The 12,763-nt window shown below is 34.6% G+C and overlaps 2 protein-coding genes across 5 annotated transcripts in view; one reads left to right on the top strand and one right to left on the bottom strand.

The window, feature by feature from the left end:
- Positions 1–218: 218 nt before the first annotated feature.
- Positions 219–9,978, bottom strand: asb7 (ankyrin repeat and SOCS box containing 7). The gene is made up of 6 exons (XM_084403905.1): positions 9,913–9,978; positions 9,042–9,118; positions 7,593–7,846; positions 5,035–5,640; positions 1,983–2,145; positions 219–581 (listed from the first exon to the last, which is right to left on the bottom strand). Exons 3-5 carry the CDS (start codon positions 7,801–7,803, stop codon positions 2,006–2,008), a joined length of 957 nt encoding a protein of 318 aa, XP_084260031.1. The 5' UTR covers positions 7,804–7,846; positions 9,042–9,118; positions 9,913–9,978; the 3' UTR covers positions 219–581; positions 1,983–2,005.
- Positions 9,979–10,042: 64 nt separating this feature from the next.
- Positions 10,043–12,763, top strand: part of LOC311288389 (ceramide synthase 2-like) — a 30,065-nt gene continuing 27,344 nt past the window's right edge. Inside the window, exons 1-3 of one of the 4 annotated variants that reach the window (XM_084405790.1) lie at positions 10,043–10,231; positions 10,355–10,423; positions 11,564–11,863. In XM_084405790.1, the coding sequence (XP_084261916.1) occupies positions 11,573–11,863 (291 nt within the window). In that variant the 5' untranslated portion in view covers positions 10,043–10,231; positions 10,355–10,423; positions 11,564–11,572. Of the gene's footprint in view, positions 10,232–10,354; positions 10,436–11,563; positions 11,864–12,763 lie in introns of all 4 variants that reach the window. The other 3 variants (XR_014626922.1, XM_084405791.1, XM_084405792.1) reach the window with 3 other exon arrangements.

The following is a 12,763-nucleotide window of genomic DNA, read 5'->3' as shown; positions in this document are numbered from 1 at the left end:
TTTTAGAGTTGGAACAAGTGTAAATTAGGGTCAATTTTGATTCGATGTTCTATCTTACCTGAAATATTCCTTTAAAATAAACTTAAAGCAGCCGGTGATTATTAAACAGTGTTTTTAGGGTGGATTGTACTGCAGTTAAAAGTAAAGATGGCAAGAAAGCAAAACCTAGAAGGCAATATACAGTTACCAAATGAACAATGAATTCAGTAATCAGCATATTTAGCAGACATTTTATTAGAAAGTCATCAAACTCTAGAAAAATGGATGCAAATCGATGAACACGGCACAATTACTGCTTCAAAGTACAGCAATAAGACTTTGAAAAATAACAAATGGGGACATTATGAGATCCATTTATTCACACAAATGTACATGTGAAACTTGCAAACAGCAGATTATATACATTCAGTAGTAGAAGTTGTGGAAGACTTTCGCTTAGTAAAGACAATTCCCATAAAACATTCCTTCGCTCTTAAATCAGTCCTCCAAACATTGTTCTGAAGTTCAATACATTATGGTAGCAAGCAGTCATCCAGAGATGGTTTCGTCCCAACAAACGCCCAAAACACACTAAACTGAACCTAAATGCGACAAAAAAAGAGATCATTTAAATTTTGTGGCAGGTCACTTTAATGCTCTTGAATTGAGTTCATGATGTGGTGAAATGCTGTAGCTGTACTGCATCACAGATTGCAAGTAAAGGCAGCTAGTGTTAGAGAAAGGTTGAAATAAAATAGACTAGAGTGAAAGTGAGAGTCCGTTCAGAGTCCTGATATTTAAAGTATCTCCCACAAAAACTCTTACACTGATTGAGATTTTAGGGGGGGGAGATGAAAAATCCAGTTGCGATCTGAATGACACATGTATGAAACAAACTGAATGCTCGCTTGAAGACGTGTCAAATGAACTGAACTAACTTAATGCTATGCGGACCTTACAAGTGGGTTTGACAACTGTTTATATTTTGAAGAAAAAACAAACTTAAGTGCATTTCAAATCTTTAATAAACAATATGAAAAAATAAAATAAAGTTACTGATTGCAAAGATTTAAGAGATTTTTCATGTGCATGTAACAAAAAAAAAAAAATCTTAAAGAAATTATGGCCAATTAATATTAAGCATCACTTATAGCTGTAATCCAATCTAATTTTCCATTTCTTTGGGGATTCGGACATTCCCACATGAAAGCCCTTGACAGGTCACATGAAAAACACACAACTCAACAAAACCCCCAAAACACTTTGATAACGCAAGCTTGTGGCTTAAATAGTCTAAAAATATCTGCTGTACATATATGACAATTATTTACATAAAGTTTGTTAATGATTTATGCGCGTACATACGTTCACCTATGTAGACCTCTCGTGACTAGAACTTTGAATGGAAACTTAAGAGCCTCTGATACCGTAATCAGATTAAATCAGGCATTCTTTCAAAAACTGAAATGTTTGCAGAGAAAAACTGAGAGCTTATGGGTTTTTTGGTATGATTTCTCTTTAAATTTGAATGAATTGGATTCTCAACAGAGGGTTAATAACTTAATAGACCAAAGAATTTCTCCAGAGCAAAAAAGGACAATAGCACATGCATACAAAATTGTGAGAGTGGCCTGAATATTTGCCAATTTGTCTTGATAGTTTAAAAGGGTTTTATATTTTCCTTGTCTGAGAATTTAGACGATAGAAAACAAAGTTAAATACTTACAAAGGCCTTGTTGATTTAAGAACAAAAAAAAGATATTGGTCAAATCAAACGTCCGCATTTTTCTTCCCTCGTGGGTCAGGAATTTCTCCAGGCATGCATGAAAGGACACCTTCTACGAAACGAATCAAACGTGGCCATTACAGTGCTCCCCGATCCACAGTCGTTACTCTGCAAATAAGCTTTTTCACTCCGCTTGTACAAAACGCCGCACCTGCTCCCAGAGGTTTTGAGTAGAAATGAAAAAAGAGAGTTTGCATAGAGTCTTAAGGGAACCTACAGAAATGAGTTTGTTGGCTTCCGTCAAACATTGTCGAACTTGTGTTTTAGGTAGTCCTTTATGACCTTGGCAATGGGCAGATCTTCCAGAAACTTTAGGCTCTGCAGGCCGATGCACTGCCGGATCTTTATCCTGCACAGATCCTGCAAAGTCCTGGGTTGCCCTGAAACACAACCACTGTCAGGTTAAATTCAATCTATGTTGACATTTAATAAAAACTAAATGATTGCATTACTGCGCATTAACTAATTTAAACTGATAACAGAGAAAAACGTACAAAAATACCAAAGATTTGTGGCTAGAGCAGGGTAACTATAGTCAACTGAAACTAAAACCATTATTTATTTTTTTAAATCTTAAACTCATTTTATTTCAGCTAGTTGCCATGGGAGCATTTGTCATTTTCATTAATGTACTAAAATAAAATAGAAATTAATAAAAACTATAAAGACACAAAAAATGTAAATAAAAAAATTAAAAATTACAAAAACACAAAAAATTTTAAGCATAATAGAATATTAAGCACGAGATAAACAAAATGTGAATGGCAAACTCACACAGATCATACTAAAAGAAAATTGTGAAAACATTAAAACACTCTCCAAAATGCAACAAATGTAAGTAAGCTCTGTCAAGTTAATAAAAAGGTTAAACCGGACAGTTGGCAGATAATAAAAAAAATAAAAAATATTTTCATAATAATAATAAGTCAATTTATAATGTAAGGAGGACAGTCTGACCCTTGTGTGTTTATCTGCCATAAAAACCAAAGTATATACTGTATATTCAGGGCGAAGCAGAAAAAGGTTTGATGTTTCATAGGTACAGCAGTAAAAACCAGACATTCAATTAAAACAAATTGGCACAGAAAACCACCAATAAGTGGCCATCAGGGGAGAAAAGAAAAAGAAAAGATCGAATACGTTTTTTTTTGCATTTGTCATCTTAAAAGATATCAAGAAAGTTCTGCAATGAGTTCCAGGAACCCGGTGCACAGAGTTTATCAGTTTTAATGGGCCAGTTTTCCAGTCCCAACACAATATAGCACACAGGCTGTGCTTCCACAAATGAAGCCAGCTGGAAAAACCACTACAAAGAGCTGGAGACGGCCATCTGCAGCCCCTGTCTTCTGTCAGTCTCAATGCCTTACCAAAAGCTCGCAACTATAGGTGACGGCAGAGAGAGCCAAATGAAATCAGTGCGCATTCTCACAGAGGCGAACCGGTCACTCCCTTCAAGACATGAAGTCATGCTCTCAAAGTCTGAGTCGTCCATGTAAATACAGCCGCTGAAGTGCCTTTTTAATAAATAATCAAGGTGAAATCGGATCACGCTGAATGAGTTGACAGCGAGTAAATGTCTGCGACAGACAGGTGGCTTTGATATGGCGATATCAAAGTTGAAGCGGTGCACAGGAATGCGGCCATTGTCGCGTACTTGATCATTAGTGCTTCAGGTAACACGGCTCGCTTTTCTCAGATGACCGATTGTTCTGTGTGGGGGATAGAGATCATAATGGTGTTCGTTCGGGAGGTTAGGCCATTGCTCAACTTACAGATCGGCTGCTGCTCTTCGTGAGATTTGACATCTTTCTAGAGCAAAGAGTGAATATGACCTCCTTTGATGATACTCTTTTTGTTAACCTTTGAGGTTTAATGCTTCACGCTTGACTTGATTGGAGCTCTCTTCAAACTTATATCTGTAATGAGTGTCATTGTGTAACAGAAAAATTAAAGCTTCGAAGGTGTAATTAGTTACTGTCGTTAACAAAAACAATAATCAAAACTTGCAGTTAAAAAGAAGAAAATGAAATACACACACATGCATACATATATGTGTGTGTGTATATATACACACACGAAAGAGCAAAGTATACCAACTATAATGTGCACTGCAATTAGGGCTGTGTATCGGCAATTACTTCATATATGATACATATCAATATTCAATATATTGCTGTGCGCATCACTAAATCATAACTGGATTGCAATTTAAACTGCAGCAAACACACGAGAGAGACTGATTTATGGAGGGAACTGAATCTGATGACATTTTTGTAATTAATAAGGTTTTATAGCTTCACAAAAGTTATAACCTTGAAGTTTAGTTGAGCTGAACCAAACTTTTCCTTAAAAAAAAAAAAAAAAAAAAAATCTTTGTAAAGGAACAAAAAGTAAACCAACTATAATGTGACATTTAGACAAGGTATATCATGTTATGCAACTTTATCTTTGAAGTTTTAGATTTTCACGTTTGGCTTCAAAGAAACTTTACTTAAAAAATAAATAAAAAAAGTACATATTTGAAATTTGTATTTGTTTAACTTTTTTTATTAATTACTGTTTAACTATTTTTAAACGATTAACTAAAATGATTATAAATGCTGGCAATAAAAAAATATTTGTTTCAAATAAAAATGCAAAAGAATGAAAAATAAACTGCAACTCTAAAATGCACTACAAATTAGTACTGACTGAGCATTACTTGTGTAAATGTTAAATGTTTAACTTGTGTTAAATCTTCTTGAAAGAAGTCTTTTATGATTACCAAGCTTGCATTATTTGATCAAAAATACAGTAAAACATTTTATTGGGATTCTATGATTAATAGACAGTTCAAAAGAACAGCATTTAATTTAAATAAAAATGTTTAACATTTTTAACTTTGTAACATTATAAATGCCCTTGCTGATTAAAAGTATTAATAATTCAATTAATTCAATTTTACCGTAATAAGAGATCAATGTGCATAAATATAGTCACCCACTAAAATAAAGATGTGAAAAAAAATGTTATTTGTTAAATAAGACACAAAGATTCAATTAGTTCAAAAGTTACTAGCTAAAACGTACTTGAAAATTTGGACTGTTGGTGGCGCTAGAGGATTTCAAAAGAGTACTGTCACCTAGAATACTGAGACCCGCCCTAATCAGTGTGCCAAACATTTTTACTATAGTTACTATTACTATATAGTTACTGTTACCATCTACCAAAAAATTAGGAAGAATGCTGACAGTCCACATATAAAGATTTAGAGAGGAAGAAGAACCTACTTGTGACCTCCTGCAGGAAGTCCAGACAGGGTCGACTGATGCCAGACATGCTGACGGAAACGGCCACGGGGGTCTGGCCCTCGTAGTTGCGTGTGTTGGTATCGGCCCCGTACGTGTACAGCATCTGAGCGCACAGCACATCGTCTCTGAGGGCCGACAGGTGCAGCGGCGTCTGTCCGTCCTCCAGCCGGCCCAGGTTAGTGTCCGCTCCCCTCTGCAGGAACATGCGACAGTACGAGTGGTTGCCCTTGATGACGGCGTAACGCAACAAGAAGCCGTTCTGAATGTCTATGTTGGCATTGTGGTCGAGCAGAATGCGCACACAGCTGGAGCGCTCGCGGATGATGGCCAGCTGGAGCGGCGTCGTGCCTTTGTCGCTGAGCGGGTCCACCTCGGCTTTGAACTCTAAGAGGAGACGCACGAAGGAGTCGCGGCCGTAGTGGGCCGCCACGTGCAAAGGGGTCCAGCCGTCATTGCTCTTGGCATTGATGATGTCGCTGCGGTACTCGGACTCCAGCATGAGGCGGGCGATGCGGGCACGGCCGTGCATGGCAGCATAATGCAGAGCTGTGAAGCCTCCGATGAAATCCTTCACTGTGGGGTCCGCTGGAGATCACAGAGAAGAAAAAAACAGCTTGAAGGATAAACACATGACAAAACCAAACTAGTTTAACTGACAACAAAAAAAAAGATGATATTAGCCCTACTATTATCACACAAGTCAATTTGCATTTATCTATCTTTCTTTGCAGTAATATGTAACGTAAGCTCTCTAACATTGGACATTTGAAAATGTACTTAAATCTTAAGATGCCATGTGAAATTGAATAAATTAATGTTACGATTGCATTATGATAGGCTATACTTGTTTTTAACATAACTATATTATGTATATACTATATTATATTACTATATTATGTAGGCTGGATTCCAAAAACATGAATGGAAGTGGACTTAAGATATATAAAATAGTAATGTTTACTACATTCTATCATGTACAATATTTGTATACAAATACTAAAAGGAATCCTTTTTATTTATTTTTAACTCTTAAAATGTTAATAAATGACTACAGTTACAGTCCCTTAAATTTTTTATCATAATTATTTGTATGACATTTAGCTAGCTAAAAGTTCATACTTCTGCGCTCTTACAGCTTTGACCAAATCATTTCAATTATTTATCTATCATTTTCCAGTAGTTATGAATAAATATGTAAAATATGTCAAACTGAACTTAACTAGAAACATTTATATTAACTACAGGAAAATCAATTACATTTCCTGACAAAATCAATCAATCCGGGTTTCTACAGGTTTAATGAATGTAGATTTAAGACTTTTTAAGACCATTTTAAGACCAACTAAAGAAACACAATGAGTTGTATTAGTGACACTTCCAACAGATTTCTGTTACTTATTAATTCATTTTACAAAATAAGTCGCTTGAATGCCTCTGCTCCCAACCACTAGAATATGGAAATAACTTTTACTGTAAATTCTGATCAAACTGCAAAAAAAGTGCTGTTCTTTCTCAGTGTTTTTGTCTTGTTTTCCAGTGCTAATGTCTTAGATTCTTAAATCAAGACGCATTTAATTGAGATGCAAAATGACGTAAAATATGAATCAAAAAATATTTTTTGGTGGAATTGATCAAAATAAAGTGAGTTTATGATTAAAACAAGAACAAACATCTGCCAGTTTAAACTTTATATAAATGAAAGTTTTCATAAGAAATACTGAGAAAAGAAATATTTCATAAAGAAATACTTGCAATACTTGCAATACTTTGCAATGCATGTGACATTTTAATGCCATGACTTTAAATGCCATGAATTCATTTTAGCTCTGATTGAAGGCCTTAATTTGTGTAAGGGCAAATTAAGACATTACATTTATTCTGAATCTCAATAAGCACAGAGGACAGTGCAACTGCACAGTTAAACACTTAATTGTGGATCATTCCATCTGCAGATCTTTTGACAAAAATAGCAGTTTTATAGCGCCCCCTAACGTCTAGCATGCATTACCACACTTAAACATCAGAACAGTTTTGTCTCTTCTAGCAACATAATACTAGTTTAGTATTTTAAGGGATAAAGAGATGACAAGATAGGAAACCTAATTATAATGCAAGAGCGTAAAATATCACCGTTGTGAACTGGTTATCAGGAGTGTGCCATTGAAAATTTGATTTTTGCCACTTGATCATTGTGAAATCAAATTTACATATTCAAACTATATACTGATTAATACACATTAAACTATAAATTTTCAGTACGCTTTGTTGTCTTTTTTGGAGCTTGGTAGTTTACATCTCTATCTACTTTTAGTGTGTGGAAAACAGAAGCCTGTGTTTTAAAAATTACTTTAGGATAAGTAACATAATGACCATTTTTTGGGAGAACGTATTCCTTCGAGTGCCACCTTCAGCAAGCCAACCACAGTTTATAATAAGTGTCAATCTAGACTGGTCATTCAAGATATTTTCTTACCAAGTGACACATTAAATCAGACTTGCCCATCTCCCCACTGTCCTAAAGCAACCAAACCTTTTACCTCCGTGTTCGAGGAACACGCGCACGCAGCGCTCCTTGCCCTTCGCCGCAGAGAAGTGCAGCAGCGTCCAGCCGTTGGCGTCTCTGATCTTGGGCGAGTAGCCCTGCTCCAGCATCTTGCGGACAGTGTAGACATCGCCGGCCGCCACCGCCGCCTGGATCTGCAGCTCCTCCTGTAACTCTGGGTTCCTTCTGCAGTGATGGTTCAGCATCCTGTCACATCTCGCAGTACGGGCGTCAGACGCTCCTGTGTCCCTGCAGACAAACACACACGGATGACATTACTGATAGACAAGCTCCTCATTTTGAATCGAAAGATGATCAATTATGTATGTTATGCAGTCAGAGTGTTTACATGTTTTAGAGGAGTCAACTACAAATGTCCCAAAGGAGATTTTTAATACAACTTTTGCATGTCCAATATAGATACCAACACTGTAACCTTAAGTATCTGCCAATGCCAATAAAATGTTTTCTTGATCAGCTTAGAATATCGATTTCTCATTAATTTACTAAGTACTCACTGTTTCATTATTAATAAAAGAAAAACATATGTATAAAATGTTACAGAAGATTTTAGAATTATTATTCATTTGAATGCTGCATTTAAATCGAATGCTTTGAATGTCACAGGCTCTATAATATATGTAGGCAACGTGTATGTGTGTGAAAAATATATAAAACACAAATAAAACTAGGCTACTGGATATCGCACTAATATTAACAATCATTCCAAATGTTTATTTTATTTTGTCAAATCTAAAAAAAACAAATAATTAAAGGTATAGCGGAGGATTTTTTACTTCCGGGTGGATCACCTACTATTGGTCCTCCTAATTGTCAATCATTCTGGTGAATCAATCAAACTTATTCAAAAAGTGGAGAGGGCGGGTCTTATCTAAAATTCGGAAAGATCCTCCACTATACCTTTAAGTGAATGTGTATAGACCTCTTACTGGTAAAATTGTAATAAAAAACACAATTATAAATTACTATTTGTGTTACAAGAGTGTCAGCATACTTAAAATCTTATGAGCAGTACATTTGAGATAATTATTACATAATTTATCATACGAGATAATTACTACATAAATATATAAACAGTGTTTCTTTGGAATGTATGATGCTGATTTTAATATATTTCTTTAAGAAGACAACATGATAGATATGATAGAACAAATACATAGACTAAGTATTAATTATCTTTCATTGCAAAAAACAGTATGAAAAGAAAACAATTGCACACATCACTTTTAAGATGATAAAAAAATAGTCTTGCATGGAAGGCGCATCTATGCACTTATGGAAAGTACTGTTGTGAAGGCAAATCTATTAAACCACCCATAAACGAGCTCACACAACATAAACTTGTATAAAACAATATGACATATTACAAATTAATAAATATTTAAAAACATTGCCTACAGATAATTCGAAATGACAAAATTACCGTTCATTAATGTCTTGTAGATCTTAAACAGCCTTTGAGTTCTGCATCCATATTCATATCCACTTCAGATCTCCATTCTAGAGATGCAGAGTAATATAGAAATATCATCATCATTAACATGATTCATTCATCTTTTATATAATATCCTTTCATTTATATGTATTAATTTATATTAATGCAGATTCATATAGATATTTACATAATCATCATTTAGCCACACCTAAATGGTGACGTCTCATTTTCACACTCATCTGTCATTACATTGATCAGCTCTCTGTCTAGGAGCAAATATTTACTGCCATCCATCAGTTCACAATGAAATTGTCTCTCAGACTCTGAAAAAACAGCTGCAGCGAGCATTTGCACACCTACATTTACCTTTAACAACATAAATGTCCGCTAACATCTGTGATATATACCATCAACTGCAGTTTAACCACCTCAAATAAAGTAAATAAAAGGTAAACCATCCTTTTTGTAGCTGCTGCACTGAGAACAATGAATCTGTTAGCTGGTGTGCTAAACCAGCTGTGGCAGCTAAAATGAGCCTAAACCAAATACTAAAGCTGCTCTTTTTTAGAGACACGCATAACTCGTTATAATATCCCTGCAATAAATGATACGATAACTCTAACACGTATCATTAAACTGAAGGAGAATCTGACAAACTCTGTGATTGACATACACTGTTACTGCATTAGCATTGTTAGCATTTAGCCAGCGGTTTTTGACCATTCTCCACAAGAACACTGCTTTTAAAGTTATTCAAACTCTCTTAACCTGTGGCGAGAGGACAAAATTAACGACGTCTGCTTAATTAACACAATAATAACTCGGGGGACAGTGAAATAAAAATATATAATATACATACAGAGTACAAATACAGTCAGGTAGCCATGAACACCATCTCCAAGGCTTCAAACCGCAACAACCAATCAGATTCGAGCTGTCAAATACGTCATGCAGACGTCATACTGCTGCAAAATAAAACGCCGAAGGTTAGAGTTTTGCGACAGTTTTGGCCGGATAATGGCAAACAGCATTCCATGTGCTTTATGGAGGCGTTTGTTCATTGTGGATTTTTTAATCAAGGTTAAAGAAAAACTCACCGGGATTTTAACTGAGCAGTCATAAAAGCTCTTCATTACATTACAAATTCTGCTTTAACGCAGCATCTTTCTACAGATCACGTATGTCAGTGGATTCTAACCCAATTCTTATACGAAAATCTCTAAACAAACTCTACCGTCCTGTAAATATGAGGTTATTTTTCCATTTATGATCCTCTTGTCTGTTATATTTATTCCTTGCAGACTGATGAAGTGGCTGTTCGGGAACATCAAACAGGATATTGATCAAATTGGAAATTCATCATAAATCACGTAAGCAAAGAAGTAAGCAATGAATGTAAGCAATACATTTGTGATTTTGGAATAGCACATATACAATGTCTTTAAGTACTTTAAGGGAAGAATCATACTTTTTTAATTCTTGCAATTTCATTTAAACATAAAAGTAGAGTGTTGCACCTTGACTTATTTCAATCCGTCTTACTGAACTAACAAGCCAATCTACTCATTTTATTGTAATTTTGCTGGCCATTACTTTGGTCATTCTGTCTTTGGCTTAAAGGGATAGTTCTCCCAAAAATGTATATTCTGTCATTAATTACTCGCCCTCATGTTGTTCCTAACCCATAAGTCTTTCATTCATCTTCGGAACACAAATGAAGATCTTTTTATAAAATCTGAGAGCTTTTTGTCCCTCCATTGACAGCTATGCAACTGACACTTTGACACATCAAAAAGTTCACAAATAGATATTAAAATCATTGAAGACTCAATCAACCTAATTGGTTCTTGCAGAAGCTCAAACGTGCTGCGTAACTCACAAGAATGAACCTCATTGGTTCTCACACATCAAGCGAACATGCTTGAGCTTCGGTTTACCACAACTGATGTGTGAGTTGATGAAGGTTTGTATGTGAATGTTAAATGACAGTATTTTCATTTTTCGATGAACTAACCCCTTTTAAAGCAGTTCATTAATGAATTAATGAATTTTAATTATACTCACAATTACAAACGGCTGTTTTTTTTAAGTCGGACACATTCAGGACTAATTTCAGGATATAACTTATAGTCTAACTAAATTTGGCATGTCTTTTAGAACTTTACAGAGCCAACATTTTTGATTTGTAGATATAAAATGTCTTTGTATAGCCCTAGAAACTTAGTGCACTGGCCTTCTTAGCCCTTCACAAACGCTCTCCGTCTGTCAGTCGTTTTTCACAGTCAGGTTTGCTGACATCAAATTGTCTAACTTGTTCATGAAGGGAAGAGTGTTTTTTAGAAGAAGCATGTGGTTGAAGAGATGGGTTGGTACAATTCAGTGGCTTTAGTCTTATTAATGCATAACATTAATTTAACAAACCACAGGTCATATCTGCAGTAGTTTTGTTTAAACACAAGTTTCGAGCATGAATTACTAATTATCATTCGTTTGAACCTTTATTTTCACAGTGTCTGAGCATGGATGCTGCCGGATTGGATTTCCAAGCCATTTTTAGGCTGTTATGTACAGGATCTGCTCCCAGCCTGAGCAGTGAAGAGCTCTCCAGCAGAATCTCATCATGTGTTGATCAAACAGCAAACACTCCTGCTCCGTCTGTCACACACACAGACGTCATGTGCTTGTGTCTCACTCTTATAGAGGCCATCATTAAGAGGCTGACAGCACAGAGTCTGCCACAAGATGTCACAATATTCTATGAAGATGTCAAAAGGAGGTTGTTTGAAGAAATGAATCTGATGGCAAAAATGGTACGTTTAATCAAATTAAACAAATAATATTTTGATTTTTTGGTAATTTTTTAAATGTCCCTGTTACACATCTTACATGTACTTACTATAGTAATATAAGTAAATTATGCATAATTACAAGTGACTAACCTTAAACCAAACCCTAACTAATTATACAGTAAGTACATATTGTTAATTAATTTTACTCAGTACTTGTTTGTATAAGTACATTGTTACAAGGACACCTTAAAATGAAGTGTTACTTGTTTTTTTTTCACATCGTGATGATCTTCCATGTTTTCTTATCCCGATTATCCCAATATATATATATATATATATATATATACAATTTTTTTTTTTTTTATATATATGTATGTAATAACATTTTTATCCCATAATTTTAATAATGGGAATTACAAAATAATACAGAAACATTTTCCACATTTTCTTATATTTTCTTACATCTTTCTTACAAATTAATATTATTCATAATATCTATCTATCTATCTATCTATCTATCTATCTATCTATCTATCTATCTATCTATCTATCTATCTATCTATCTACTATCTATCTATCTATCTATCTATCTATCTATCTATCTATCTGATTAAAAAAATAAAATAAATATATATAAAACATATATTTAATCCCTACTGAGAATAATGGGAATTACAAAATAATAATAAAAAAATGGCCAAACACATTATGGTAATGTGAATTTACTAGTCATTTCTGGCATACAGTTTTTTTATTTGTGCATAGAAACTTCTTAATTTTAATGAAAATAATAGCACAATGCCAAAAATATAATAGGCGATGTGCTACATTTATTTTATGTAAAATATATTTTCTTATTGTTTTTCTTTTCTTTTAAGTCATATCACCTTTATTCCTGTAGCACTTTATACAGTACAATCC

The sequence above is a fragment of the Rutilus rutilus genome (genome assembly GCF_951802725.1).
Source record: "Rutilus rutilus genome assembly, chromosome: 3".
Classification (NCBI taxonomy): Eukaryota; Metazoa; Chordata; class Actinopteri; order Cypriniformes; family Leuciscidae; genus Rutilus; species Rutilus rutilus.
Note: the sequence above shows the minus strand (reverse complement) of the source record. Positions and strands in the feature narration are given on the sequence as shown.